Below are 27,456 nucleotides of genomic sequence, written 5' to 3'. Positions count from 1 at the left end.
ATACCAGACTGAAATAGTTTAATTTTCTGTAATTTAGAGTTAGAGCTAGGCGCGGTGCCTCACGCCTATAATCCCAGCACTTTGGGAGGCTGAGGCGGGCGGATCACCTGAGGTTGGAAGTCAGAGACCAGCCTGACCAACACAGGGAAACCCCGCCTCTACTAAAAATACAAAATTAGCTGAGCGTGGTGGCGCATGCCTGAAATCCCAGCTACTCAGGAGGCTGAGGCAGAACAATCGCTTGAACCTGGGAGGCAGAGGTTGCAGTGAGGCAAGATTGCGCCATTGCACTCCAGTCTGGGCAACAAGAGTGAAACTCCGTCTCAAAAAAAAAAAAGTCAGATCTGTGTGAAGAGAATTAGGGTACCTGAAAATCATTTTCAGCTGTCAATCACTTTGGTCCTTTACTATCATTCCAAGAATCAGCCTAACTTGGGTTACCTTGTCTTACAAATAAGGATTAGCAAACTCATCAACATAAAAAAAGTTTAGTACATGCTGCAAAAATGTAAGTATACACTGACATTTCCTTGCCAAAATAACCACAAATAACTATACATATTTAACTATAATTAAATCAAGTTTTTAGAAATTTAAAGTCTGTTTCCCTAAAAATACAGGAACTTTGTGTGATAAAACTTGAGACATATGACAATTTGTGAATACCAACTGGAATATTCAACCAACAATGGTCAGTTTTGTCTTTTTTCCTTAACTTATACTTCATTCTTTCCAACTATTTTAAAGCTAAATCTTTTTTTTTTAAGTTTTTAAAATAAGTCACAGGCAAATCATGAAGAGTTGGGTTTATTTCGACAGTAAATTTGAAACTCTTGCCTTAAGCAAGAGTACTACAGTAATTATACCAGGAATAGACAATTTCCTAGACTGTCAAATATATAAAAGTTCCTTTTGCACTTTCTTCAACACTGATCAACAAGCAGATTCAGTCCACATTTGCTTTGATCTATCTATTGAGTTAACCCAAGCTTCTTCTTCAGAGACTCTGGCATCTCCGGTGGAGGAGGGCGAGGGAGCCTGAAGTAGACCTTCACGGAATCATAGATAAACCACTGTAGTGCAGTCAGGGTACCAATCATGATGATACGGGCAAACAGTCCCTTCCATACACCTGGTTCAAACAGGAAACGCAAATGAAAAAAATGCAACATATCCAAAACTGTTGTTCTTTCTTTCAAGAAAAAAACATCATCCTACCTTTAAATCCAAGTCTCTTGAGGACCTGAGAAGCACTGCTACCTTTTTCTTTATTCAACACAGATACCACAGAATCAGCAGGGTGAGAAACAATTGCACAAAAGACTCCAGCTGAAAAAATATAAAGGATCCCATACAGTGCCGGTTAAAAATAAAACTTCACATAGCCAATAATCATTTTTATGACTTTAAAATAATATTTTTCTAGTTCTAAAATAAAAGTCAGACTCAGGGTGAGACAGGTACAGTTATCAAACTGTCTATCCGATATAAAACAGAACAATCATTTAAGTTTTTCAGATTTTATTCAACACTTTCTGTATAAAATTCTTAATAACCTAAACAACAACAAAAAAATGGTGCAACAGTAAGATCAATACATTCCCAAGCCTAATAATGATATCCCATAAAACGACCCTTTTAGGAACTAGTTAGCAAGTATTTATGAATCCTAAAAAGCATATAAAATGTTACAGGAAGATAAAACTGCTTTATAGGCCGGGCACAGCAGCTCACGCCTGTAATCCCAGCACTTTAAGAGGCCGAGGTGAGTGGATCACTAGAGGTCAGGAGTTCAAGACTAGCCTGGCCAACATGGTGAAACCCCGTCTCTACTAAAAATACCAAAAATTAGCCAGGTATAGTGGCGGACGCCTGTAATCCCAGCTACTCAGGAGGCTGAGACAGGAGAATCGTTTGAACCTGGGAGGCGGAGGTTGCAGTGAGCCGAGATTGCGCCATTGCACTCCAGCCTGGGCAACAAGGGTAAAACTCCGTCTCAAAAAAAAAAAACAAAAAACAAAAACAAAAATACAAAAAATGAGCTGGGCGTGGCAGTGCATGCCTGTCCCAGCTACTTGGGAGGCTGAGGCAGGAGAATCACTTGAACCTAGGAAGAGGAGGTTGCAGTGAGCTATGATCACGCCACTGCACTCCAGCCTGGGCAACAGAGCAAGACTATGCCTCAGGGAAAACAAGAAAACAAAAACACTGCTTTATAACCTTTGGAATATTTTTCCCTCTCAAAAAACGCCAATAATGGAAATGATTATTTGTTCATAATTTCAGACAAGTGTGTTCTAAGTAATTCATACCTATGTAACCTGCTACAAATGTTACAACCAGCTGCTCTGGCTTTGAACATTCACTGCGGGGCTTAGGAACCACAAACTTGTACAGTGCTTCAACAGTACGTTCAAAGCAGGCGAACTTCATCATGGTGTATGGTATTTGTCTCATCCAGAGAGGAGCAACCCCCTTGTAGAATCTAGGAAATCAAGAGACTTGTTTTACAGAGTTGCATATACTCATCTATCAGAGATTGTCATTATTAACACAAGTGTCCGCACACGAGTCGAGTCCTGATAGTAACAAATGGCAGCAAAAATGCATGTCATTTCTATCAGAACGTTAGACTAACATGCAGGTATATTTCTCTTACATGCCAATGACTCAAGCACCTTTGACTATACAACCAAAAAAGTTGCTGGATGTTTCTTTGACTGGAACCACAAGAAACAAGAAGTTTACAAGTGGAACTCAGTTCAAGATTCATCCACAAAGGTGGATCTAAGGAAGCATGTTGTAGTCATGGAAATTCTTAACTGTGAATAGATCACAAGGATACTAACAAGCCCTCCCTAAAAGTTAATAGTAAATGTTTAGGCCAAATATCAAGTCATTTGCAGAATGACAAATGGTCCTTACTTTAGGGGGGAAAAAAAAAAAAAAACCCAGTCCAGGGGTCAAACCATGTATTAACTTATCTTTACCTCTCAAGTTTATGTTCTACATACAGGTAAATAGACATTAAATGTTATAATAGTCTTTTTAAAAAGTCTGGTAGACTTAATACTAAAAAATGAAGTTCACAGCTGGACGCAGTGGCTCACGCCTGTAATCCCAGTACTTTGGGAGGCCGAAGTGGGTGGATCACCTGAGGTCAGGAGTTTGACATCAACCTGACCAACATGGAGTCTCTACTAAAAATACAAAATTAGCCAGGCATGGTGGTGCATGCCTGTAATCCCAGCTATTCAGGAGGCTGAGGCAGGAGAATCACTTGAATCTGGGGGGCAGAGGTTGCAGTGAGCCCAGACAGTGCCACTGCACTCCAGCCTGGACAACAAGGGCAAAACTCTGTCTCAAAAAAAATGAAGTTCACTTAAAATAAGTACTTTCATAATATAAATTTTTAAGTGTTTACTTACGCTTTTAGGCCTTCTTCCTTATACATTTTGGGAGCTGCATCCCTCAAAGTGTTGGCATAACCTGGCTGGGTTTGAATTCGAACCTTAGCAGCTTCCATAGGAGCCAGGGCAATGTCAGCAAAGAATTCAGCACTGGCAGAGGCAGCCAAATATAGTGACGTGCGCCAGAGATAAGTATTCTCCTAAAATCCAAAACACAAGGAAGGACGTGAATTGCTGTTGTGTTGGTATTCAACTGAAGTGACAGTTCTAGGAAACAACTAAGCTTCAGATATTTTATAAAGTAACACACGATATGGAATATATATGTGGTCTCTCATAACCTCATTAACAAAATACGTAACTATGTGAACAATGTGAATGTTTAAAAAATATCTAGATGTCACGTACAGTTAGCCCTGCAACTACGCAAAGGAGTCCCAGAGCCCTTCTCTAAAAAACTCAAAATCCAACTTACTTAGAAAACAAGATAGTATATTAAAAGGAGAATTTTAACTTAATGAAGTACATTTTATTTCTCAACCTGTCTCTGCTGACACAGGCTTATGATTTAAGACATGTTGCTCACTTTGTAGGACCATTTTCTTCAGTGCTAAAATAAGGCAGGACAGAAAAATCTAAGAACCTTTTTGGTCTTAAACACTCGGAACGTTCAATTTCAAAGTTAATTACATACCTCTCCAAGCATGTTGCTATACAAGACTTTAAAGACTTCATAAAAGCCAAACTTGCAGAGTCCCTGCATGGAGTAGCCAATGAAAGTCGGAGCCCATCCTTTAGCCAAACCACGAACACCATCCTCTTTAAGTGTAACTGAGAATCCATTAAATATGCCCTTGTACTTTTGGGGGTCCACCTTTATTTAAAACAAGGAAAAAAAATTAAATGCACCAAACAGTTAACGTAAAAATTTAATCTCATGATTATTTTTGTTTGGGTTCCATAATAAACTTCAGCAACTACACAAAAGGTAAATACAGTAGTTCCTGCCAGGCGCGTTGGCTCACGCCTGTAATTCCAGCACTTTGGGAGGCCAAGGCAGGTGGATTACCTGAGCTCAAGAGTTCGAGACCAGCCTGGGCAACACAGTGAAACCCCATCTCTACTGAAATACAAAAAAGTAGTGGGGCATGGCAGCGTGTGCCTGTAATCCCAGCTACTCGGGAGGCTGACACAGAAGCATCACTTGAGCCTGGGAGGCAGAGGTTGCAGTGAGCCGCGATCGTACCACTACACTCCAGCCTGAGCGGCAGAGCAAGACTCCATCTCAAAAAAAAAAAAAAAAAAAAAAACAGTAGCTCTCCTTTATCCAAGGGTTCATTTTCTGTGGCTTCAGTTATCCACGGTCATATTAAGATATTTTGAGTGAGGAACTACATTCACATAACTTTTATTAGTTTATGCTTATAACTGTTTATTATCGTTCATTTGATTACTTTTATAAACGGAAACTTTTGTACATTAAGGTCTAGCTTTCTGTGTTAAACTTAAGTCTTGGAGTAATAGTTAAGAGGGTAAAATTTCCACAAAAATACATAACAAAGCTGATTCTTAAGAGATTTCTTACCGCCCAACTCCTACTACTATTTTTTTTTTTTTTTGTCTTGCTTTGTAGCCCAGGATGGAGTGTCATGGTGTGATCTCAGCTCACTGCAACCTCCACCTCCCAGGTTCAAGCGATTCTCCTGCCTCAGCCTCCCGAGTAGTTGTGACTAGTAGCTGCAACTACAGGCGCGCCACCATGCCCAGCTAATTTTTGTATTTTTAGTAGAGACAGGGTTTCACCATGTTGGCTAGATTGAGTTCTGATCTCAAACTCCTGACCTCAAGTGACCCACCCGCTTCAGCCACCCAAAGTACTGGCATTCCAGACGTGGGCAACCATGCCTGGCCCACCTCCTACTTTTTAAAAGCTACTGTCTAGATAATAGATATATCTGTATTCCTAACATATGCTAGTTCTTTAAGTAGCTTATAGCATAAAGTTTTGTGAACACTAAACAAACTAAACCCAAGTTAAAAAAAAAAAGCACATAAACTAAATTCACTTCAAGAGACATGCATAACATGTTTTAGCAAAGGTACATTTCATATCCATTATATTAACTAATGGGGGGGAAAAAAAGCTTATCTCACTATTTCTGCCAGTACTAGAAGGGGTGGTATACATCACCTTCCTCTCCCTCCTAATATTTCAAATTCATTTCTCTTTTAGGTAAATAGACTTCTAATCCTGTTTGGAACAAATAAATTTTTGATGTCTTGTTTTTGTTTCAATAATCTTAATTAAAAGACATTGAAATTATTTTAAAATGTTATGTAAATATACAAAAGGCTAATCTGACAAAATTTTCATACTAAGGCATTAGAGCATTTTAAATAAATCTACATGTGCTCTTTGCCTTGGTCTTATTAGTAGATAAAGGACATCGTTACTTCACATAATACACAGACTTGTTTACCCACTCCAACACACAGGTGCTTATAAAACGACTATTTGGGGCACAAGTAAGCTTGAAGAACTCCGGCCAGAAAGTGAAGAGCAGCAGCAAAGAGCCATCTACAGCCAGAGTCTAAGAGTGAATAATTTACTCCAACAATAGAGGCATTTATTGGATTTAAAACACTAGTTAAAATAAAGCCCACGATTTAAAGAAATTTTAGTTTGGTTTCCTACTGAAGTTTCTAGCAGTTGTGATGTCTTCAAATTCTCATTTGGGAAGCGCTTTAAGATTTTATTTAAAGTTAAGTCACATGAAAGATACTTTCAATGTTGTCATCTCAATACAAACCTGCATACGGCATTTCACTAAATCCAGGGGAACGACAGCAGTGTGTGTCAGACCACAACTTAAGACCCCACCAAAGCCACACAGTGCATAATACTTCGCGGAGCCAAATTCACAACTGTACTCTGTAGTAAGAGAAGACACACCATGCATTTTAATATAAAATTCATGTTACTGGTCATAAACTTACCTCCTGGACAGTTAGGTTTCCACACAGCTTGTTAGTAGATGACTATTATCTTATAACTTAACAGTCAGTCATGCTTCAATATGCTCTAGTCCAGCATGCAAAACAAACCTGCATTCTGCATTTAACCAGATCTAGAGGAACCAATGCTGTATGTGTTGTGCCACAGCTAATAATTCCTCCAAGTCCACAAAGGATAAAGAATCTGCCAGATCCATAGTCACAGCTATACTGCTCTGTTTGATTGGAAAAAAAAAAAAAAATGAAGTAAGTATTTCTTCAGAGATGACTAAGGCCACTGGAATGAAAGAAAACTGTTTCCCTGTTAAATAGTATTATCACAGCTGAATAGCTTTGGCCAATTAAGTGGCTTAAAAAAAAATTCACTGCCAAAATCAGATCATTTAAAAATTATGAGGGTTCTGTATCTGATACTATTAACAGCTTGGATTCTGCCATATTCATTTTTTAAAAAGTTTTCTACATTAACGGCTTTTACAATTAAAGTCAAACTTCAAATTATTAACCACTGGTAAGAGCACACTTCAGAGTACAAATGAAACTCAGAAAGATCACCCGACGTGTAAAAGGCTTGCAAACAACTTCAAAGTTTATCCTAGCCACTAACCAATACTATCCCCACTTATGAACTCCTATAACATAAAAACAGATACACATAAATTCCTGCAGTCAAATACATTTAATACACAAATAATGTTAGCTTTAATTTTAAACTGAATGACAGATAGTGTAAGTAAGGATTCTTTATCCATACTAAAGACATAACAGAAGCACATGAGTGATTTAAAGAAAAAAATCTTTCGATTTTACAGGCATAAGGTAGATAACATTCTCAGGACTCCTACAATTCGATTTTCAGGTTTCTCTGTATGTATACACTTCACTAGGATTTAAAACACACACAACTAAGTTAAGGCTGGGCCCAACCACAAAGAATCGCAAGAGATAATCACACCAAAGGGATGCCCACCAATTATCTCCTTTTTATTGCCTATGTAGTGCTGCAAGCTGCCTCCTCCAGTCGCATGAAAACAGGAGATCCAGTTATCTCATATATAATTAAGTGCTAAAATGACGAACCTGGCGTCGACGAATTTAAAACTTAGGAAAGGACTGTTCAAGAAAACTAAGGGCAAATCAAAGGACAGGTGATACAGTTAGTAGAACTGTGGGTGGTCAGTAGTTTGGGGAAGAGACTTTACCCAATACTTAGTTGGCTGACCAAGCGGGCTCACGGCAGAGAAGATAAGGAGCTAGTCGCGGCCTTTTTTCCCTCGGGGACATGGAGGTCACGAAGGGACACAGGGCCTCAGCCCTTCCACGCCCTTGAGGGAGGGCCAAGGATCTGACACCCGCCTAGGGTGGAAAAAGCCGATATCCCAGGGCAAGCAACTGGGCGCCGTCCTACGGTGCAGCAGGCTGGACTCGTCCTTCCCTGTCCTCCAAGCCGGGTCCAGGCCTCAAACGCTGGGCGGACCACGAGTAGACCACGACTGTATCAGGCAAGGTCTGATCTCACCTTCCACGGCGGCGGCTGCCAGGTTGCGAGGGCGGCGGGGCTGGCCAGTGGGCCCCGGTGGGTTGCTGCGGAGGTTCCCAAGGCCATCGTGCACCAGCTGCAGATGTGGCGTGTTGAAGGGGTTCGCCCGCGCCAGGTGCGCCACGGACGAGAACATCTTTCTAGGGGAAGAGGGAGCGGCGGTGAGAGGGCAGACAAGGCGCCGGTTAATGTTACCGGCGCCCTGGAACCCCAACCGGGCCTTTTCCTTCCCGCCTGCGCGCCCTTGAAGAAGTCACGGCGGCCTTCAAAGGAGGCTGCTCCCGGCTGGGCCCACCGCCAAAGCAGCGGCCCCACAGGGTCTCTGGGCTTCGCTCCCCACACCCGCCACAGGGGAAGGCCCGGTCACACTCACTCCCTAAGATGGCGATCACCCAACCACTCCCTTGGAAAGGTTACCGCTCACAGAGGCCGAACGTCCTCCCAGCCCTAAGATGTGTGCCCTTCGCGCGTCGTCGGCGTGACGCACACAGCGCGTCACTACAAGCACGCGTCGCCCATTGGTGGAGAAGAGCGCCGAGCCCGTAGCGTCATCGCGTTCTCCTAGCAACCTTATCCCCGCCCCTGCCCACTCCTGCTCTTCCGACCCGGCGTGTGCGCAGGAGGATTCGTTCTGCGCAGACGCGCGTTCCGGCTGTATATTTTTTGAGAGGGGTCGGGTTCGGGGTCTTAACCTGCTCGCTTTGTCCCTTCACCTTCAGGTGTCTCTTCTTGACCACAGGCTTCAGTTCGCTTCACTTAAGTGAATCACAGTATCTAGTAGTCACTTAAAAAACAAAACATGAATGCTTAATGATATATTTAGGTGTTGGAGTTAGAGAACATCACTGCAGTATTATGTGTCACAACTTCTGCCATTACAGTACTTTTTAAAATAAGTTCCATCCATTGACATTAAATATAGGTATGTCTGCATTTTTCATCAGACTTCTGGAGAATATTTTAAAAAGAAATGTGCAGCAAGAAGTCTTACGACAGCTTGCCGCGTTATCACAATAGTCTATAGAACACGTTGAAACATTGAACACCTGAGGTGTTACAGCGATGAACTAGTGAAAGTGACTGATAGCAGATTGTGCGTGGGTCTGGTTAAAACATTTAGGAAGCTTTCATTAGATTCAGCTCAACAGGGAGGGGCGTAGTTTAGTTGAGGAGAGTTTAATAGGGATTCAACCTGTTAGACTTCTGGCTCTTATATTTTCCCAGCTCTTGACAAAGTAACCTTGGGAATTTACTTCATCTCTGTGAACCTGTTCCTTAGATGTAAGATTGGGGTGGGACTGGCCTCACAGGTTCACACTGGTACAATCACACATGGCCTTACACTTAGTTTAATGCTCTGCTGATTTTGAAATTTTTCTTTTCTTTTTTTTTTTTTTTTTTTTGAGACGGAGTTTCACTCTGTCACCCAGGCTGAAGTGCAGTGACGTGATCTCGGCTCACTGCAAGCTCTGCCTCCCAGGTTCACCCTATTCTCCTGCCTCGGCCGCTGGAGTAGCTGGGACTACAGGCGTGCACGACCACGCTTGGCTAATTTTTGTATTTTTTGCAGAGACAGGATTTCGTCATGTTGGCTAGTCTGGTCTCGAACTCCTGACCTCAGGTGATCCACCCACCTCGGCCTCCCAATGTGCTGGGATTACAGGCCTGAGCCACCATGCCCGGCTTGAAATTCTTAATATATGTATGAACAAGGGGCCACACATTTTTTAGTTTGCACCGGACCCTGCAAATTAGGTGGCTGGTTCTGGACTGGAGTAATACTTACCTTGCAGAGTCTATGAGAACTCAATGAGATAATGTCTAAAAGTCTACAGAAGATGTTCCCTAAAAAAAGTTAGCTCTGAGGCTGCAGCATCATGGCACTCTCTTAGCAACACTATCCCAGAACCAGCCCTTCTGGCTCAACTAAAGTCCCAGGAAGAATTCCAGAGTGGAGGGCACAGGAAGGGAAGTAGTGACAGATAAAGTTAAAAAAGTACACTAGCACCTGATTGTCCAGGGCCTCACATACCAGACTGAGGAGTCTAATCTTATATAGATAGGCAGTCAGTGAAGGGTCTGGACTTTCTTTGTCTATTTTTTGGTTAATTCAACTTTATAGTGCTTTTCTAATTTAAAAATCTTTTGTCATGAAAAAAATCAAATATTATGTAAAAATATATGACTGTGGTGAATCTTCCTATTCCCTTCCCCCAGCACCGGATAATACTGCCCTTTGCTGCACATTTTTTCAGCTGGATCAACTGGTACCCTTCACCGTGGGGCTGCACATGCTTGTGGCCCAGAACGCAGAGAAGTTGATCTAGAAGATCCAGTGGTAACTGAAGGAGCTGCAGGCCCAACTCCTACGCCATGTAGCAGCTAGCGACCTTCAGAATGTAATGACTGTTGCTCCACTTTTGCCTTGCAAACTGCACAAATTTCTCTTATAGCTAACTCTAACCCAAAACTATGCAGGGAAAGGAATCTAGGAAATATGGTTCTAGCCTAGCTAAATTGACACAGTAAAAAAGCACCACCGGGCTTTGCAGACACCGCTGCCGCCAGGAGCCCTGTACTATCAGCCATGGTCAACCCCGCTGTGTTCTTTGACAGCGAGCCCTTGGACGGCGTCTCCTTTGAGCTGTTTGCAGACAAGTTTCCAAAGACAGCAGGAAACTTTCATGCTATGCTTTGAGCAGTGGAGAGACAGGATTTGGCTATAAGGGTTCCTGCTTTCACAAAATTGTTCCAGGGTTTATGTGTCAGGGTGGTGACTATACACGCCATGATGGCACTGGTGGCAAGTTCATCTACGGGGAGAAATTTGATGACAAGAACTTCATCCTGAAGCATACAGGTCCTGGCATGTTATGCATGGCAAATGCTAGACCCAACACAAACGGTTCCCAATTTTTTATCTGTACTGCCAAGACTGAGTGATTGGATGGTAAGCGTGTGGTCTTTGGCAAGGTGAAAGAAGGCATGAAGATTGTGGAGGCCATGGAGTCCTTTGGGTCCAGGATGGCAAGACCAGCAAGAAGATCACCATTGCTGACTGTGGACAACTCTAATAAGTTTTATCTTGTGTTTTGACTTGTGTTTTATCTTAAACCCCAGACCATTCCTTCTGTAGCTCAGGAGAGCACCACCCCCGACCCCATTTGCCCGCAGTATCCTAGAATCTTTGTGCTCTCGCTGCAGTTCCCTTTGGGTTCTATGTTTTCCTTGTTCCCTTCCATACCTAGCTAGATTGCAGAGTTAAATTTATGATTATGAAATAAAAACTAAATAACAACAGCAACAAAAAAAGTACCAGAGTCTATCTGTTGTCAACACAGCATCAATGAACACCTCTTGTAATCACATTTAACTTCCAGATAAAAAACTAAAGAGCTAAATCAGGCTTCTACCTAACATGATGCAGCTGTCCCTTGGACAATTGTGAGCAAGCTAATTCTACCGAAAAGAGTATACAAAATCCTTTTATCCATCTGTGGGTGATGTTGTTGCAGCAGGTATGGACTAAAACAAGGGGCTTGGCCTCCTTAACATTCAACAGGCTCTGGGCCTCTAACCTGACACAAGTGACACAAGTAGGGAAATTGCCTGAAGGACCATAACTCTTCACTGTGGAGATTCAAATCAGACCTCTGTTCACCGGATCAGGAGTCTTTTCACTTATACATAACTAACTTATTAGGCTGCTTATTTATTTTAGTTCTAAGGATACCACGATCCATTAGGCAATGCCAAAGATCTCTACAGATCAAACCGTTCTGACTATTGCTTCTTTGTCCATTATAGTAACTATACCTGACTGGTCTTTGGTGAGAAAGATCACCCTCCGTCCCAGAATCTCATTGAATTTAGGGAGCCCCAGTTTGATGATAGCAATTCCCATCATCATTCCTGGTTTACAGTGAATGGCTACCACATAGAATGCTGGGGCTTTTCTTACAAATGTATTTCTCATGCCCTTGATAAGGGATTGTCCTCTGGACTCTTAAGATAACTAGGAGGTGGATGACCATATCTTAAAATAATAAATCTATTCTAGCATTGTAATCGCTCTAAGCTTTTGGACACTATTAATAAAAACAATTATTCTGACACTTGTTAAAGATAGTTGGCAGATTTTATTCAGGACTATTAAGATAGATGTAGGAACAGCTGCAATAGGGTTTTGCAGTGGGCGAGAGAGATTGGGCTCCACTCCAAATGCAACAAAAATAAGCAGGAATTTATCGTCAAGGAGCAGGATGCAGGGAGAGTGCCGATGTATAGAAAATTAATGGCCGGGCGCGGTGGCTCAAGCCTGTAATCCCAGCACTTTGGGAGGCCGAGGCGGGTGGATCACGAGGTCAGGAGATCGAGACTATCCTGGCTAACATGGTGAAACCCCGTCTCTACTAAAAATACAAAAAACTAGCCGGGCGTGGTGGCGGGCGCCTGTAGTCTCAGCTACTTGGGAGGCTGAGGTGGGAGAATGCCGTGAACCCGGGAGGCGGAGCTTGCAGTGAGCCGAGATCACGCCACTGCACTCCAGCCTGGGAGCACAGCGAGACTCCGTCTCAAAAAAAAAAAAAAAAAAAGAAAATTAATAAAAGGGGCCCAGCGTGGTGGCTCACCCCTGTAATCCCAGCATTTTGGGAGGCCGAGGCAGATGGATCACAAAGTCAAGAGATTGAGACCATCCTGGCTAACACGGTAAAACCCCATCTCTTCTAAAAATACAAAAAATGAGCCAGGCCAGGTGACACACACTTGTAATCCCAGCTGAGGCAGGAGAATCGCTTGAACCCAGGAGGCGGAGTTTGCAGTGAGCTGAGATTGCTCCACTGCACTCTCGCCTGGGCGACAGAGCAAGACTCTGTCTCAAAAAAACCAAAATTACTAAAAGGGTAGGATAATTTGTGCTAAAGAAATCTAATAAGATTCTTGCTGAAAGCAAGCCAGAGTGATCAGATAGCACCTGGGGGAAAGTGGAAGATGAAGAATTTGATCAAATATGGAGGGTGATCAGATATCAAGGGTGGGATCTTGCTATGACTGGGCTTTTAGACATTCCCCAAGATGGGGTCTAGTCAAAAAAAGTTTCAGAGAAGCCTGACTAAAGTTAGATCAAGGACAGTCTTTGTCAATACCTTCCTATTTGATATACCAAGAAAGTCTGGCTTTTTAATTTCATTTAGTAGAGGCCACCATTGACTTAAATTTTAGCCAGACCATTAGAGTCACTCCCAGCCATTTGAACTAAAACAATGAATTGAGACACTCTGTGTACTGTACCCAAATTAATAAATTTGGCTTGATCTACTATTATATTCCTTCTATTTTAGTTATCCCTGCCTATCAAATTACCCCAAAATGATATGAGGGCGATCTGGCTGTGATGTCTGTCACCCCATCAATGGCGAGGGTTGATTCGGCTGATGTGGCTGCCGAAGCTCATGTCCCCTTCTTCCCTCGCTGCTCCATGTGCATCCCTCCCAAAGCTGTGGCTGGGTCGAAGAAGACAACCTTCCCCGATAGAGAAGGACCATTCTTCAGTCAAGGGTATATGAGTAGCTGTGATCCCTGGGTAGAACCTCCAAACAAGCTTTAAATTATCCCAAAACTAATAGGCATACAGCAACAAACACTTATCAGCTCACATTTTCTGAGGGTCAAGAAAGTGAGTGTGGCTTCGTTGAGTGGTCCTGGCTCAGGAGCACTCATCAGCTGGGACTGGGGTCTTTAAAGAATTGACTGGGGCTGGAGGATCTGCTTCCAAGCTTCCAAGACTTGGCTATTGGCAGAAAACTTCAGTTCCCAGACAAGTGGTCCTCACTGTAGAGCTGTTCATGACATTGCTTCCTCAGATTGGGTAAATCATGAAAGAAGGAGAGCAACCAAGGCAGAAGCTGCAGCATCCTTTATAACCAAATCTCAGAAATGACACACCATCACTTCTGCTGTATCTATTGGTCACAGAAACCAATCCAGATACAGTGTGTGAGAAGAGGTGGGGATCCGTGGGGCCATCCTAGAGGCTGACTACCACACAACCCACCCAACATTCTTAGTCTCCATCCCCACACATGTTGCCCAGGTTTCTATCAGTAGAAATCTTGCACACTTTGTTTTTGTTTTTATTTTTTTGAGACAGAGTCGCACTCTGTCGCCCAGGCTGGAGTGCAGTGACGCGATCTTGGCTCACTGCAACCTCCGCCTCCCAGGTTCAAGTGATTCTTCTGCCTTAGCCTCCCTAGTAGCTGGGATTACAGGTGCATGCCACCATGCCTGGCTAATTATTGTATTTTTAGTAGAGACAGGGTTTTGCCATGTTGGCCAGGCTAGTATCAAACTCCTGATCTCAGGGGATCAGCCTCCTTCGACCTCCCTAAGTGCTGGGATTATAGGTGTGACCCACCATGCCCGGCCCACACTTTTTATCTTACCCTCTAGGGTCTTCTTCTGTAATGGAGTCGAGAAGTAATAAGAGGTGATGACAGTAGGTTTTGTTTGTTTGTTTGTTTGTTTGTTTGTTTTGAGATAGAGTTTCGCTCTTGTTGCCCAGGCTGGAGTACAATGGCACGATCTCAGCTCACCACAATCTCTGCCTCCTGGGTTCAAGCAATTATCCTGCCTCAGCCTCCCGAGTAGTTGGGATTACAGGCATGCGCTACCATGCCCAGCTAATTTTGCATTTTCAGTAGAGACCGGATTTCTCCATATTGGTCAGGCTGGTCTCGAACTCCCAACCTCAGGTGATCCACCTGCCTCGGCCTCCCAAAATGGACAGTAGGTTTTATTTTATTTTATTTTATTTTTATTTTTTTTTTTTTTGAGACGGAGTCTCGCTCTGTCGCCCAGGCTGGAGTGCGGTGGCGCGATCTCGGCTCACTGCAAGCTCCACCTCCCGGGTTCACGCCATTCTCCCGCCTCAGCCTCCGAGTAGCTGGGACTACAGGCGCCCGCCACCACGCCCGGCTAGTTTTTTGTATTTTTAGTAGAGACGGGGTTTCACCATGTTAGCCAGGATGGTCTCGATCTCCTGACCTCGTGATCCACCCGCCTCGGCCTCCCAAAGTGCTGGGATTACAGGCGTGAGCCACCGCGCCCGGCCGACAGTAGGTTTTAAAAAGAATTAGCAGATCCTGCCAGGCAACCACCTCAGGTGAGGTCATTACAGATTTCACGTGGACGGGAACAAACTGGAGCCCACAAAGAGAATCTGCATCCCATGGGGATAAACTAGACTGAGCATCTGTCTCTTACCACCTACATCTCAATGAGGCAGGTGCCTGCAGGAGCCTGGTGCAGGTGCTTATAGGAGCCATGCACTGCACCTGCATCTCACCCAGACTTGCAGAAACTGAAGAAGATCAAGTAGGAGTTGCAAGAACTCTAGACTCAGCTGCTGTCCCCAACCAGGGTGAGCCAGCAGATAAGCAACAACGTACGTCAGATGTGCCTAGTGTCCTAGACTGACCTTCAGACTGCAGTGGCTGCTGCTTCACTTCTGCCTTCCCTGTCTTCACAGATTTCCCTTGTGGCCAGTCCTAACCCAGAACCATATTTGAGAGGTAAAATCAAGGTTGTTAGAATTTGAGATGGAACTTTGCCAACAGACATGTATAAACTTAGAACTAGAGGTCAAGGATGCACTTGTAAATTTTTTTTTTTTTTTTTTTTTCAGATGGAGTTCCCACTCTTGTTTCCCAGGCTGGAGTGCAATGGTGTAATCTCAGCTCACTGCAACCTCTGCCTCCCGGGTTCAAGCGATTCTCCTGTGTCAGCCTCCCGAGTAGCTGGGATTACAGGCATGCACCACCACGCTTGGCTAATTTTTGTATTTTTAGTAGAGACGGGGTTTCGCCATTTTGGCCAGGTGGGTCTTGAACTCCTGACGTCAAGTGATCCACCCGCCTCCACCTCCCAAAGTGCTGGGATTACAAGCGTGAGCCACTGTGCCCAGCCACACTTGTAGATTTAAGGATCATTTCTTTTTTTTTTTTCTTTTTTTTTTTTTTGAGACGGAGTCTTGCTCTGTCGCCGGGGCTGGAGTGCAGTGGCCAGATCTTAGCTCTCTGCAAGCTCCGCCACCCGGGTTTACGCCATTCTCCTGCCTCAGCCTCCCGTGTAGTTGGGACTACAGGCGCCCGCCACCTCGCCCGGCTAGTTTGTTGCATTTTTTATAGAGACGGGGTTTCACCGTGTTAGCCAGGATGATCTCGATCTCCTGACCTCGTGATCCGCCCGTCTCGGCCTCCCAAAGTGCTGGGATTACAGGCTTGAGCCACCGCGCCCGGCCTAAGGATCATTTCTAACAGGGAGAATAACAAGAAAATCCTTAAATACTTCCTAGTGTAGCTCTAGTAAATTATGCAAGGTAGACCAAAGCCCCTCATAATAACCCTTTGCATATCTACCCTGAGGGAAAAAAAGAGAAATATCCACTAACACCTTGGTTATTGTCTTTTTTGATTATGAATCTTATTTGTTTTGTTTTGTTTTGTTTTGTTTTGTTTTTTTAGACCGACTCTTACTCTGTCACCCAGGCTGGAATGCAATGGGGTGATCTCAGCTCACTGCAACCTCTGCCTCTTAGGTTCAAGGGATTCTCCTGCCTCAGCCTCCCAAATAACTGGGATTACAAGTGTGGGCTACCACACTCAGCTAGTTTTTTGTATTTCTAGTAGAGATGGGGTTTCCCCATGTTTGCCAGGCTGGTCTCAAACTCCTGAGCTCAAGTGATCCACCCACCTCGGCCTTCAAAAGTGCTGGGATTACAGTCATGAGCGACCATATTCAGCCTGTTTGTTTGTCTGTTTGTTTTTGAGATGGAATTCTGCTCTTTCGCCAAGGCTGCAGTGACATGGCACGATCTTGGCTCACTGCAACCTCTGCCCCTGGGTTCAAGCGATTCTCCTGCCTCAGCCTCCCGAGTAGCTGGGATTATAGGCACGCGCCACCATGCCTGGCTAATTATTGTATTTTTAGTAGAGACAGGGTTTCACCATATTGGCCAGGCTGGTCTTGAACTCCTGACTTCAGGTGATCCGACTGCCTTGGCCTCCCAAAATGCTGGGATTATAGGCGTAAGCCACTGAACCCAGCCTCTTTTTTTTTTTTTTTTAATGGGGCCATAATTTCCATTTTAGACAATGTTAGAAAGACAAAATGCTCCTATCCTTTTTCTGAAGGGCATCCTAAGTTCAGTCTTGAGAGCAGATCCAGCTCTGGGGCTGAGGTTTAGACTCTTGAATTCATCCACGTTTATGCAAGGGGTTGAAAGCAATGAAGTTATTCTTGCATATTCAGGGACATTGTATTTTTTATTTATTTTATTTTTTGTTTTGTTTTGTTTTGTTTTGAGACGGAGTTTCACTGCTTTTGCCTAGAATGGAGTACAATGGTATGATCTCGGCTCACTGCAACCTCCACCTCCCAGGTTCAAGTGATTTTCCTGCCTCAGCCTCCTGAGTAGCTGGGATTACAGGCACCCACCGCCACACTGGGCTAATTTTTTGTATTTTTAGTAGAGACAGGGTTTCACCTTGTTGGCCAAATTGGTCTTGAACACCTGACCTCAGGTGATCCACCCGCCTCAGCTTCCCAAAGTGCTGGATTATAGGAATGAGCCACAGCACCCAGCGGACATTGTATTTTATAGGAAATAATAGTCATGTGAATTCTTTTGCCCAGTTTCTTCCTTCTTAATATCTTGAAATCTTCTTTCTGCCATCGCAATAATAAAATAGTGTTTGTCCACTAGTGGGGAAGCATATCTAGATATGACAGACCCTAAAATAGCCCCTACAGAAGGTAGATGCATATGTGGCAACTTTAGTCACTCAGTGATTATAATCCATAAGCTTAAGAGAGCTTTTGAGTGAGGCCTGGCCATCACAAGTAAAGGTTCCCAAATCTGATTTCCCATTAAAGCGCCTGCCAAGACACAGATGGTTTTAGTCTTCAAAAGATTCTATTTTACTAAGGTTGATGAAGTGTCCTGGAATCTCCCATTTTTAAAAGATCCCCAGGCAAAGCTGGACGTGGTGGCTTACGCCTGTAATCCCAGCTCTTTGGGAGGCTGAGGCAGGTGGATCATCTGAGGTCAGGAGTTCGAGACCAGCCTGGCCAACATGGTGAAACCCTGTCTTTACTAAAAATACAAAAATTAGCCAGGCACGGTGGTGCACGCATGTAATCCCAGCTACTTGGGAGGCTGAGGCAGAAGAATCACTTGAACCTGGGAGGCGGAGGTTGAGGTGAGCCGAGATCACATCATTGCACTCCAGCCTTGGCGACAAGAGCAAGACTCCATACTCCATCTCAGGGAAAAAAAAAAAAAAGAATCTCCAGGCAAAAGATCCCAGATCTGATAATCAACCATGTTTTGAAACCAATGATCCAAGGAATTCCAAGATCGGCATGAGTGACATAGCATGTGGAACGAGCTTGAGAGGGGTGTCTCTCCTGTAAAACGAGATAGCAGTTTAAATTACCCAGTTTGCCATAAATATAAAAGGTGCTCAGTTAAAAAAAAAAAAAAGAAAAAAGAAATTGACCGGGTGCAGTGGCTCACGCCTATAATCCCAGCACTTTGTAAGCCCTTGAGGTCAGGAGCTTGCGACCAGCCTGGCCAACATGGTGAAACCCCGTCTCCACCACAAAAATACAAAAAAAAAAATTAGCCGGGCGTGGTGATACATGTTTGTGGTCCCAGCCACTTGGGTGGCTGAGGAAGGAGAATCACTTGAGCCCGGGAGGTGGAGGTTGCAGTGAGCCAAGATCTTACTACTGTACTCCTGCCTGGGCAACAGTGAGATTCCATCTCAAAAAAAAAAAAAAAGAAAAGAAAAGAAATATCTGGCCCGGCGCAGTGGCTCATGCCTGTAATCCCAGCACTTTGGGAGGCCAAGGTGGGTGGATCACCTGAAGTCAGGAGTTTGAGACCAGCCTGGCCAACATGGTGAAATGCTGTCTCTACTGAAAATACAAAAATTAGCCGGGTGTGGTGGCAGGTGCCTGTAATCCAAGCAACTCACAAGGCTGAGGCAGGAGAATCCCTTGAGCCTGGGAAGCAGAAGTTGCAGTGAGCCAAGACCATGCCACTGCACTCCAGCCTGGACAACAAGAATGAAACTCAATCTAAAAAAAAATAAAAAGAAAAGAAATATCATTAAAAAAAGTAAATCAGAAACGAGGCAAGGTAATGCCACATATCTTGAAAAATTTGATGAGGGCCAGGAGCAGTGACTCACACCTGTAATCCCGGCACGTTAGGAGGCTGAGGTGGGCAGATCGTGAGGTCAGGAGATCGAGACCATCCTGGCTAACACGGTGAAACCCCATCTCTACTAAAAACACAAAAGATTAGCCAGGCGTGGTGGCACGCGCCTATAGTCCCAGCTACTCGGGAGGCTGAGGCAGGAGAATCGCTTGAACTCAGGAGGCAGAGGTTGCCGTGAGCCAAGATAGTACCTCTGTCTCAAATGGAGTCTCGCTCTGTCGCCCAGGCTGGAGTGCAGTGGCCGGATCTCAGCTCACTGCAAGCTCCGCCTCCCGGGTTTACGCCATTCTTCTGCCTCAGCCTCCCGAGTAGCTAGGACTACAGGCGCCCGCCACCTCGCCCGGCTAGTTTTTTGTATTTTTTAGTAGAGACCGGGTTTCACCGTGTTAGCCAGGATGGTCTTGATCTCCTGACCTCGTGATCCGCCCGTCTCGGCCTCCCAAAGTGCTGGGATTACAGGCTTGAGCCACCGCGCCCGGCCAAAAAAAAATTTTTTTTGATGGAAGATTTGGGAGTTTGCTTTATGACAGTGGTTCCAGGGTAATTGGAAAAGAAGTTAGAGACATGTTTTGATTGTTAAGATATTTATTGTTACATGATTATTAAAATATGTAAATATGTCTAGGAAAAATAGAAGCAAGACAGTCTTTAGATTTCAATAATTAAAAACCCAATGTATTAGCCAGGTTAACCTGGGCTATCTATTTAAAATTACTTAATATTTACTGAACATCTAGTTGATAGTACTGTGAATATTTTCAAAGTTCTCTTTGACTTCTCTTTCTTCATGTTGTCTTCCCAGTAATCTCCTTTACTCCCATAGGATCAGCTTTCATCCTTAATGGGAAAATTCTCAATCTTTTATTTTTTATATTTTTGGGTTTCATTTATTTATGGTTTTTTTTTTTTTTTTTTTTTTTTGAGACGGAGTCTCGCTCTGTGGCCCAGGCTGGAGTGCAGTGGCCGGATCTCAGCTCACTGCAAGCTCCGCCTCCTGGGTTTACGCCATTCTCCTGCCTCAGCCTCCCGAGTAGCTGGGACTACAGGTGCCCGCCACCTCGCCCGGCTAGTTTTTTGTATTTTTTTTTAGTAGAGACGGGGTTTCACCGTGTTAGCCAGGATGGTCTCGATCTCCTGACCTCGTGATCCGCCCGTCTCGGCCTCCCAAAGTGCTGGGATTACAGGCTTGAGCCACCGCGCCCGGCCTATTTATGTTTTTATTTTTATTTTTTTGACGCAGAGTCTCACTCTGTCATCCAGGCTGGAGTAGAGTGGCGTGATCTCGGCTCACGACAACCTCCGCCTCCCGGGTTCAAACAATTATCCTGCCTCAGCCTCCTGATGGCTAGGATTACAGGCATCCACCACCACACCTGGCTAGAAGTAATTTCAGTGCTACAGAAAAGATGCAGGAATAGTACAAAGGATTTCTATAACCCTTCACCCAGGTTTCCTGATGTTAACATTTTACTATATTTGCTTTACCATTCTCTGTCTCTCTGTCTTTCCCTCTCTCTCTTCTTTCTATTTTCCATTTATAGACATATTTATAATATATACACATATACACATAGAGAGACACATATATATACCCATATATAGATATACAGATTGTACACATATAAAAACTGTATACCTACACACACACACACACACACACACACATACATATTTTTCCTGAACCATCTGAGAGTTAAGTTAAATACATGATGCAGCTTAACCCTTAAATACTTTCCTAAAGGACAAAGCACAGCCATCAACATCAAGATTAACATGGATATAACGCTACTAAATCCTCCACATTTCCCAATAATGTCCTTTATAGCAAAATAAAACAAAACAAATCAGAACAAGACAAAATTACTTCTTTTAGTCTACTATCCAGTCCAGGAACACACGTAGTGTTGATTTTCATGTCCCTTTACCCTTCCTCAGTCTGAAGCAGTTCTTCTAATCTTTCTTTGCCACTCGCGACCTTGGCATTTTTGAAGAGCACGGGACATTTATTTGGGAGAATGTTACTCAATTTGGGTTTCTCTGATGTTTTCCCATGATCAGATTTAGGTTATGCATTAGGCAAGAATATCATAGAAGGGATGCTTTGTTCTTCTTGGCATATCACGTCAGGAAGTACATGATACTGATTTGTTCTATTACTGGTGAGGTGAACACTGATCATTTGATCAAGGGGTTGGCAGCCACGTTCCTTCAATGTAAAGTTACTATTTGTCTGTGTTGTTTATAAGTAATTTATGGGGAGATACTGTGAGACCATGTAAGTGTTCTGTTCAGCAAACTTTCACCCACTAATTTTTACATCCATCAATGATTCTTGCCTGAATCAACTAGTACTGTGATGATTGCCAGGTGGTAATTTTTTTACTCCATCAGTCCTTCTACATTTAGAAGTTGGTATTCCACCGTAAGGAAGTGCCTTTCTTTCTCCACATTTATTTAGTTCATTTTTCATTTATTTTTATCAGTATTGATTAATGAATCTCAATTTAATTCAATTGTTATTATCTAACACTAATATTATTTATTTTGATGCTCATATTGTTCCATATTTGGCCAGTGGGTACCCCTTTAATCTGATCCTTTCTTTTCTTTTCTTTTTTTTTTTTTTTGAGGCGGAGTCTCGCTCTGTCGCCCAGGCTGGAGTGAGTGGCGCGATCTCGGCTCACTGCAAGCTCCGCCTCCCGGGTTCCCGCCATTCTCCTGCCTCAGCCTCCTGAGTAGCTGGGACTACAGGCGCCGCCACCACGTCCGGCTAATTTTTGTATTTTTTAGTAGAGACGGGGTTTCACCGGGTTAGCCAGGATGGTCTCGATCTCCTGACCTCGTGATCCGCCCGTCTTGGCCTCCCAAAGTGCTGGGATTACAGGCTTGAGCCACCGCGCCCGGCCCTGATCCTTTCTTTTTTTGACAAATCTTTCTTTTCTTTTCTTTTTTTTTTTTTTCGGAGACAGAATCTTGCTCTGTTGCCCAGGCTGAGTGCAGTGGTGTGATCATAACTCACTACAGAAGCCTTGAACTCCTGGGCTCAAGCTATCCTCCTGCCTTGGCCTCCCAAAGCACTGGGATTACCAGGGTGAGCTGTTGCATCTGGCCCTCATCACTTTTTAACTACTTCCTCACTTCCTAGCACAGCAAGAGGTTCCTAGCTAAGCTTATACTTTTTTCTACTCCCCTCAGCCTTGGAATCAGCCATTTCTCCAAAGTGCTCTTGTCTCTTTTAGAGAATAGCATCTATAAACCAAGATCTGGGACCAAAGTATGCTCATTGCTTTTGCAAAGCTGTTGCCTCTAGGCTCTTTCAGGGGAGATATATATATACACACACACACATATACATAATGCACTACAGTTGTCCCCCGTATCAGTGGGGGATTGGTTCCACGACTGCCCCCCACCACCCTCCTGCCCCACAGATACCAAAATTTGCATATGTTCAAGAAGAGCCTTACATAAGATGGTATAGCATTTGCATATAACCTACACACATCCTCTGGTATATTTTAATCATCTCTAGATCGCTTATAATATGCACTACAATGTAAATGCTATGTAAATAGTTGTTATACTGTATTTTTTGTGTTTTCTTTATTGTTGTATTGTTATTTTTTATTCCTAATATGTTTGATCCGTGGCTGGCTGAACCTATGGATGCAGAACCCATGGATGTGGAGGGCCAACTGTCTAATGTGCATATCTACTTCTACATCTACCTATCTATCTATCCTATCTTTCTATCCTATCTATCTATCTATCTACTTATCTATCTCTGTCTATTGCCATCTATTTCTCTATCATCTCTATCTATCATCCATCTCTCTATATCTATCATCAATCTCTGTCATCCATTTTTTTTTTTTTTTTTGAGACAAAGTTTTGCTCTTGTTCCCCAGACTGGAGTGCAATGGCACAATCTCTGCTCACCGCAACCTCTGCCTCCCAGGTCCAAGCGATTCTCCTGCCTCAGCCTCCAGAGTAGCTATGATTATAGGCATGTGCCAATATGCCGGGCTAATTTTGTATTTTTAGTAAAGGTGGGGTTTCTCCATGTTGGTCAGTCTGCTCTCAAACTCCTGACCTCACGTGATCTGCCTGCCTTGGCCTCCCAAAGTGCTGAGATTAGAGGCATGAGCCACTGTGCCTGGCCTATTTCTTTCTTTCTTTTTTTCTTTTCTTTTTTTTTTTTTTTTTTTTTGGAGACGGAGTCTTGCTCTTGTCGCCCAGGCTGGAGTGCAATGGCACAATCTCGGCTCACTGCAACCTCCACCTTCTGGGTTCAAGCGATTCTCTTGCCCAGCCTCCCAAGTAGCTGGGATTACAGGCACCTGCCTCTACACCTGGCTAATTTTTGTATTTTTGGTAGAGACGAGGTTTCACCATGTTGGCCAGGCTGGTCTCTAACTCCTGACCTCAGGTGATCTGCCCACCTCGGCCTCTCAAAGTGCTGGGATTACAGGCATGAGCCACTACGCCCAGCCTCATCCATTTACTTCTGTCTATGCATCTCTATCATGCATCTTTATCTATCTATCTATCTACCTACCTACCTACCTACCTACCTATCTATCTATCTGTCTGTCTGTCTATCTATTATCTATTTCTGTCATCCATTGATCTATATCTCTGTCATCCACTTATCTCTATCCATCTCTATCATTCATCTCTACCTGTCTATCTGATCTATCTCTATCATCCATCAATCTGTATCTGTCTTTATCTGTCATCCATTTATCTCTATCCATCTTTATCATATCATCTATCTATCTATCTATCTATCTCTGTCTATCATCTAACTTTTCTTTTAAAAACCATGAGTTCTGAACGGGCACAGTGGCTCACGCCTGTAATCCCAGCACTCTGGGAACCCGAGGCAGGGGGATCACTTGAGGTCAGGAGCTCGAGACCAGCCTGGCCAACATGGTGAAACCCTGACTCTACCAAGAATACAAAAATTAGCTGGGTGTGGTGGTAAGCGCCTGTAATGCCAGCTTCTTGGGAGGCTGAGGCAGCAGAATCGCTTGAACCCTGGAGGCAGAGGTTGCAGCAAGCAGAGATCATGCCACTGCACTCCAGGCTGAGCGACAGAGTGAGACTCTGTCTAAGAAAAAAACGAAACAACAACAACAAAAAAGATGAGTTCACACTGATATCTCCAATTTCAAATCTTTGAATCACAACACCACAGGGTTTATTCCAGTCTATTTTTCTTTCCACATTTGTAACCCCCTTCTCTGACAGAGATAATAAACCTGGCTTTCATTATCTTCAATACGTTTACTTACTTGCTTATTACCCCCGTATGTAACCAACTTCCTAACCCTGCTGGGTGCCTCCTTGGCACCAACCTTATAGGTATCACTGGCCCTGCCCTGCATGAAGAGAAGAAAATTGTAATAAAATAATAATAATGATAGTAATAATAATATTTTTTAAAGACAAGAAAAAGGAACAAGAGGGAAGAGAAAGAATAGTAAGTCGATATGGCTATCTTGAATGAACAAATTAACCTAAAATCTTAACAATATAACCCAATAAATAATGCAATAACATTTCTTGCTCCTGTAAGGTTTGGTGCTGATCAGGTGGTTTTCCAGAGAACTATCCTGGAAGTGGTGATTCAGGGATTCAAGCTGCTTTCATTTTATGGTTCTGCCACCTCATCCCATGACCTCCACAGGTTCAGCTAAAGGGGAAGAGGTGGAACAAGAAGGCACATCTGCCCTCAACTGCCTCAGACTAAAAGTGACACATCACTTCCATTTATATTCTTTTGGCAAGAATTAATTCCATGACACCACCCAGGTGCACAGGACTGAGAAAATAGGGAAGAGCACATGGATTTTCAGACAGCACTAACAGTCTCCTCCACACCCAGTAGATACATTGGAATGGATTTTGTATCTAGATAACATAAGCTATGTGTAGCTTCCTGGTGGACATTCTTAAAAGGTAACAATGAGGTTGACCAGGAAAAAAATGAGCAAAACTATTTTATCCAACTTTGAGTTACAAGGTGGTGAAATGCAACAGTCATCCATAAAATAGGATTTTGGTTTTGGATTAGTTGAGTTAAAGCCGTTTCTTCTAGAAGTAGTTAGCAGGATCATGCCTATCACAGCCACACCTAGTCCAAAGGCTAGCATGTTTTTTCCTGGTGGCCCTGGTAAGTATCTGGATGTAATCATTCAGAGTTCATTCAGAAACTACAGTATAAAGTACAGCCTCGTGCTTCCTCCTCTAATTATAATTGTTTTTAAATTTTTAAATAATTTCAAACTTACAGAAAAGATGTAAGAATAGTACAAATAACTCATATATAATTCATCCAGATTTACCAGTTTTTAATATTTTGTCACAACTGCTTTAATAGCTTTTTTTCCCATCTATCTCTATGTCTGGCTATTTATTTATCTATCTACCTATTTACCTATTATCCCTCCACCCATTCATCTATCCATATAATTTGCACCATTTGAGAGTAAACTGCAGAGTATACTGTTTAGCCCCTAAATACTTCAGGTGCATTTTTTTTTTTTGTGGGGGGGCGGTGGGAGGAGAGTCTTGCTCTGACACCCAGGCTGGAGTGCAGCAGCACGACCCCAGCTCCCTGCAACCTCCACCTCCGAGGTTCAAGTGATTCTCGTGCCTCAGCCTCCTGAGTAGCTGGGACTATAGGCGTGTGCCGCCACACCTGGCTAGTTTTTGTATTTTTAGTAGAGATGGGGTTTTGCCATGTTGGTCAGGCTGGTCTCAAACTCCTGACCGCAAGTGATCTGTCCACCTCAGCCTCCCAAAGTGCTGGAATTACAGGTGTGAGCCACCACGCCCGGCCTCAGAGTGCATTTCTTAAGAACAAGGATATTCTCTTACATAAGCACAGTATAATTATCAAAATCAGGAAATTTAACACTAATAATCTAACCTATAATCTACATTCGAAATTTGCTAATTGTCCCAACAATGTCCTTTATTTACAACAATGCTTTTTTTTCTGGTCCGTATGCAATCCTGGATGACATATTGCATTTAGTACACATACCTCTTTAGCTCCCTTTGCTAAAACTGGACTGTGGTGGCAGTGCCACCTCAGCTCACTGCAACCTCTGTTTCCCTGGCTCAAGCAATCCTACAATCTCAGCCTCCCAAGTAGCTGGGGTTACAGGTGTGAGCCACCATGCCTGGCTAATTTTTGTATTTTTAGTGGAGATGAAGTTTCACCATGTTGGCCAGGCTGGTCTCAAACTCCTAAGCTCAAAGTGATCCGCCAGCATGGGCCTCCCAAAGTGCTAGGATTACAGGCATGAGCCACGGCACCTGGCCTGACTTTTTTTTTTGCCCACTGCCACCCCCAGCTAATTTTTCTTTTTAAATACTTTAAGTTCTGGCATACATGTGCAGAATATGCAGGTTTGTTACATAGGTATACACGTGCCATGGTGGTTTGCTGCACCCATCATCCTGTCATCTACATTAGGTATTTCTCCTAATGCTATCCCTCCTCCCCTATCCCCCCATTCCCTAACAGACCCCAGTGTGTGATGTTCCCCTCCCTGTGTCCACGGGTTCTCATATTCAACTCCCCCTTATGAGTGAGAACATGTGGCGTTTGGTTTTCTGTTCCTGTGTTAGTTTGCTGAGAATAAGGGTTTCCAGCTTCATCCATGTCCCTGCAAAGGACATGAACTCATCCTTTTTTATGACTGTATAGTATTCCATGGTGCATATGTGCCGCATTTTCTTTATCCAGTCTATCACTGATGGGCGTTTGGGTTGGTTCCAAGTCATTGCTATTGTGAATAGTGCTGCAGTAAACATATGTGTGCATGTGTCTTTATAATAGAATGATTTATAATCTTTTGGGTATATGCCCAGTAATGGGATTGCTGGGTCAAATGGTGTTTCTGGTTCTAGGTCCTTGAGGAATCGCCACACTGTCTTCTACAATGGTTGAACTAATTTACACTCCCACCAACAGTTAAAAGTGTTCTTATTTCTCCACATCCTCTCCAGCATCTGTTGTTTCCTAACTTTTTAATGATCACCAGAATCTACAAGGAACTTTAATAAATTTACAAGAAAAAAACTCCATCAAAAAGTGGGTGAAGGATATGAACAGACACTTCTCAAAAAGAAGACATTTATGCAACCAACAAACATATGAAAAAAAGCTCATCATCACTGGTCATTAGAGA

At 43.4% G+C, this 27,456-nt stretch overlaps 1 protein-coding gene and 1 non-coding gene across 8 annotated transcripts; both read right to left on the bottom strand.

Moving 5' to 3' along the window:
* Nucleotides 1-791: 791 nt before the first annotated feature.
* Nucleotides 792-8,488, bottom strand: SLC25A3 (solute carrier family 25 member 3). Of its 7 annotated transcripts, none has more exons than XM_025401391.1 (8): nt 8,339-8,488; nt 7,945-8,105; nt 6,221-6,342; nt 4,105-4,284; nt 3,429-3,610; nt 2,313-2,485; nt 1,219-1,329; nt 792-1,132 (listed from the first exon to the last, which is right to left on the bottom strand). In XM_025401391.1, the coding sequence occupies exons 2-8, from the start codon at nt 8,099-8,101 to the stop codon at nt 972-974; spliced, it is 1,086 nt and encodes a 361-aa protein (XP_025257176.1). In that variant the 5' UTR covers nt 8,102-8,105; nt 8,339-8,488; the 3' UTR covers nt 792-971. The 7 variants fall into 7 exon arrangements, with proteins under 7 accessions (XP_025257176.1, XP_025257179.1, XP_025257173.1 ...); XM_025401394.1 differs by having other exon boundaries at nt 3,429-3,607; nt 8,339-8,485; XM_025401388.1 differs by lacking the exon at nt 6,221-6,342 and adding an exon at nt 6,516-6,640 and having other exon boundaries at nt 8,339-8,454.
* Nucleotides 2,557-2,802, bottom strand: LOC112635701. The gene has a single exon (XR_003122036.1). It is a non-coding gene; the product is annotated as a small nucleolar RNA SNORA53 (small nucleolar RNA).
* Nucleotides 8,489-27,456: the final 18,968 nt, after the last annotated feature.

The sequence above is a fragment of the Theropithecus gelada genome, chromosome 11, assembly GCF_003255815.1.
Source record: "Theropithecus gelada isolate Dixy chromosome 11, Tgel_1.0, whole genome shotgun sequence".
NCBI classification, from domain to species: domain Eukaryota; kingdom Metazoa; phylum Chordata; class Mammalia; order Primates; family Cercopithecidae; genus Theropithecus; species Theropithecus gelada.
Note: the sequence above shows the minus strand (reverse complement) of the source record. Positions and strands in the feature narration are given on the sequence as shown.

Coding starts and splice junctions, on each gene's coding strand:
- SLC25A3 (XM_025401388.1), bottom strand. CDS start 8,101: ATGTTCTCGTCCGTGGCGCACCTGGCGCGGGCGAACCCCTTCAACACG. Junction 6,641..7,944: donor GGCAGCCGCCGCCGTGGAAG/GTGAGATCAGAC, acceptor CCAATCAAACAG/AGCAGTATAGCTGTGACTAT. Junction 1,133..1,218: donor CAAGAGACTTGGATTTAAAG/GTAGGATGATGT, acceptor TGTTTGAACCAG/GTGTATGGAAGGGACTGTTT.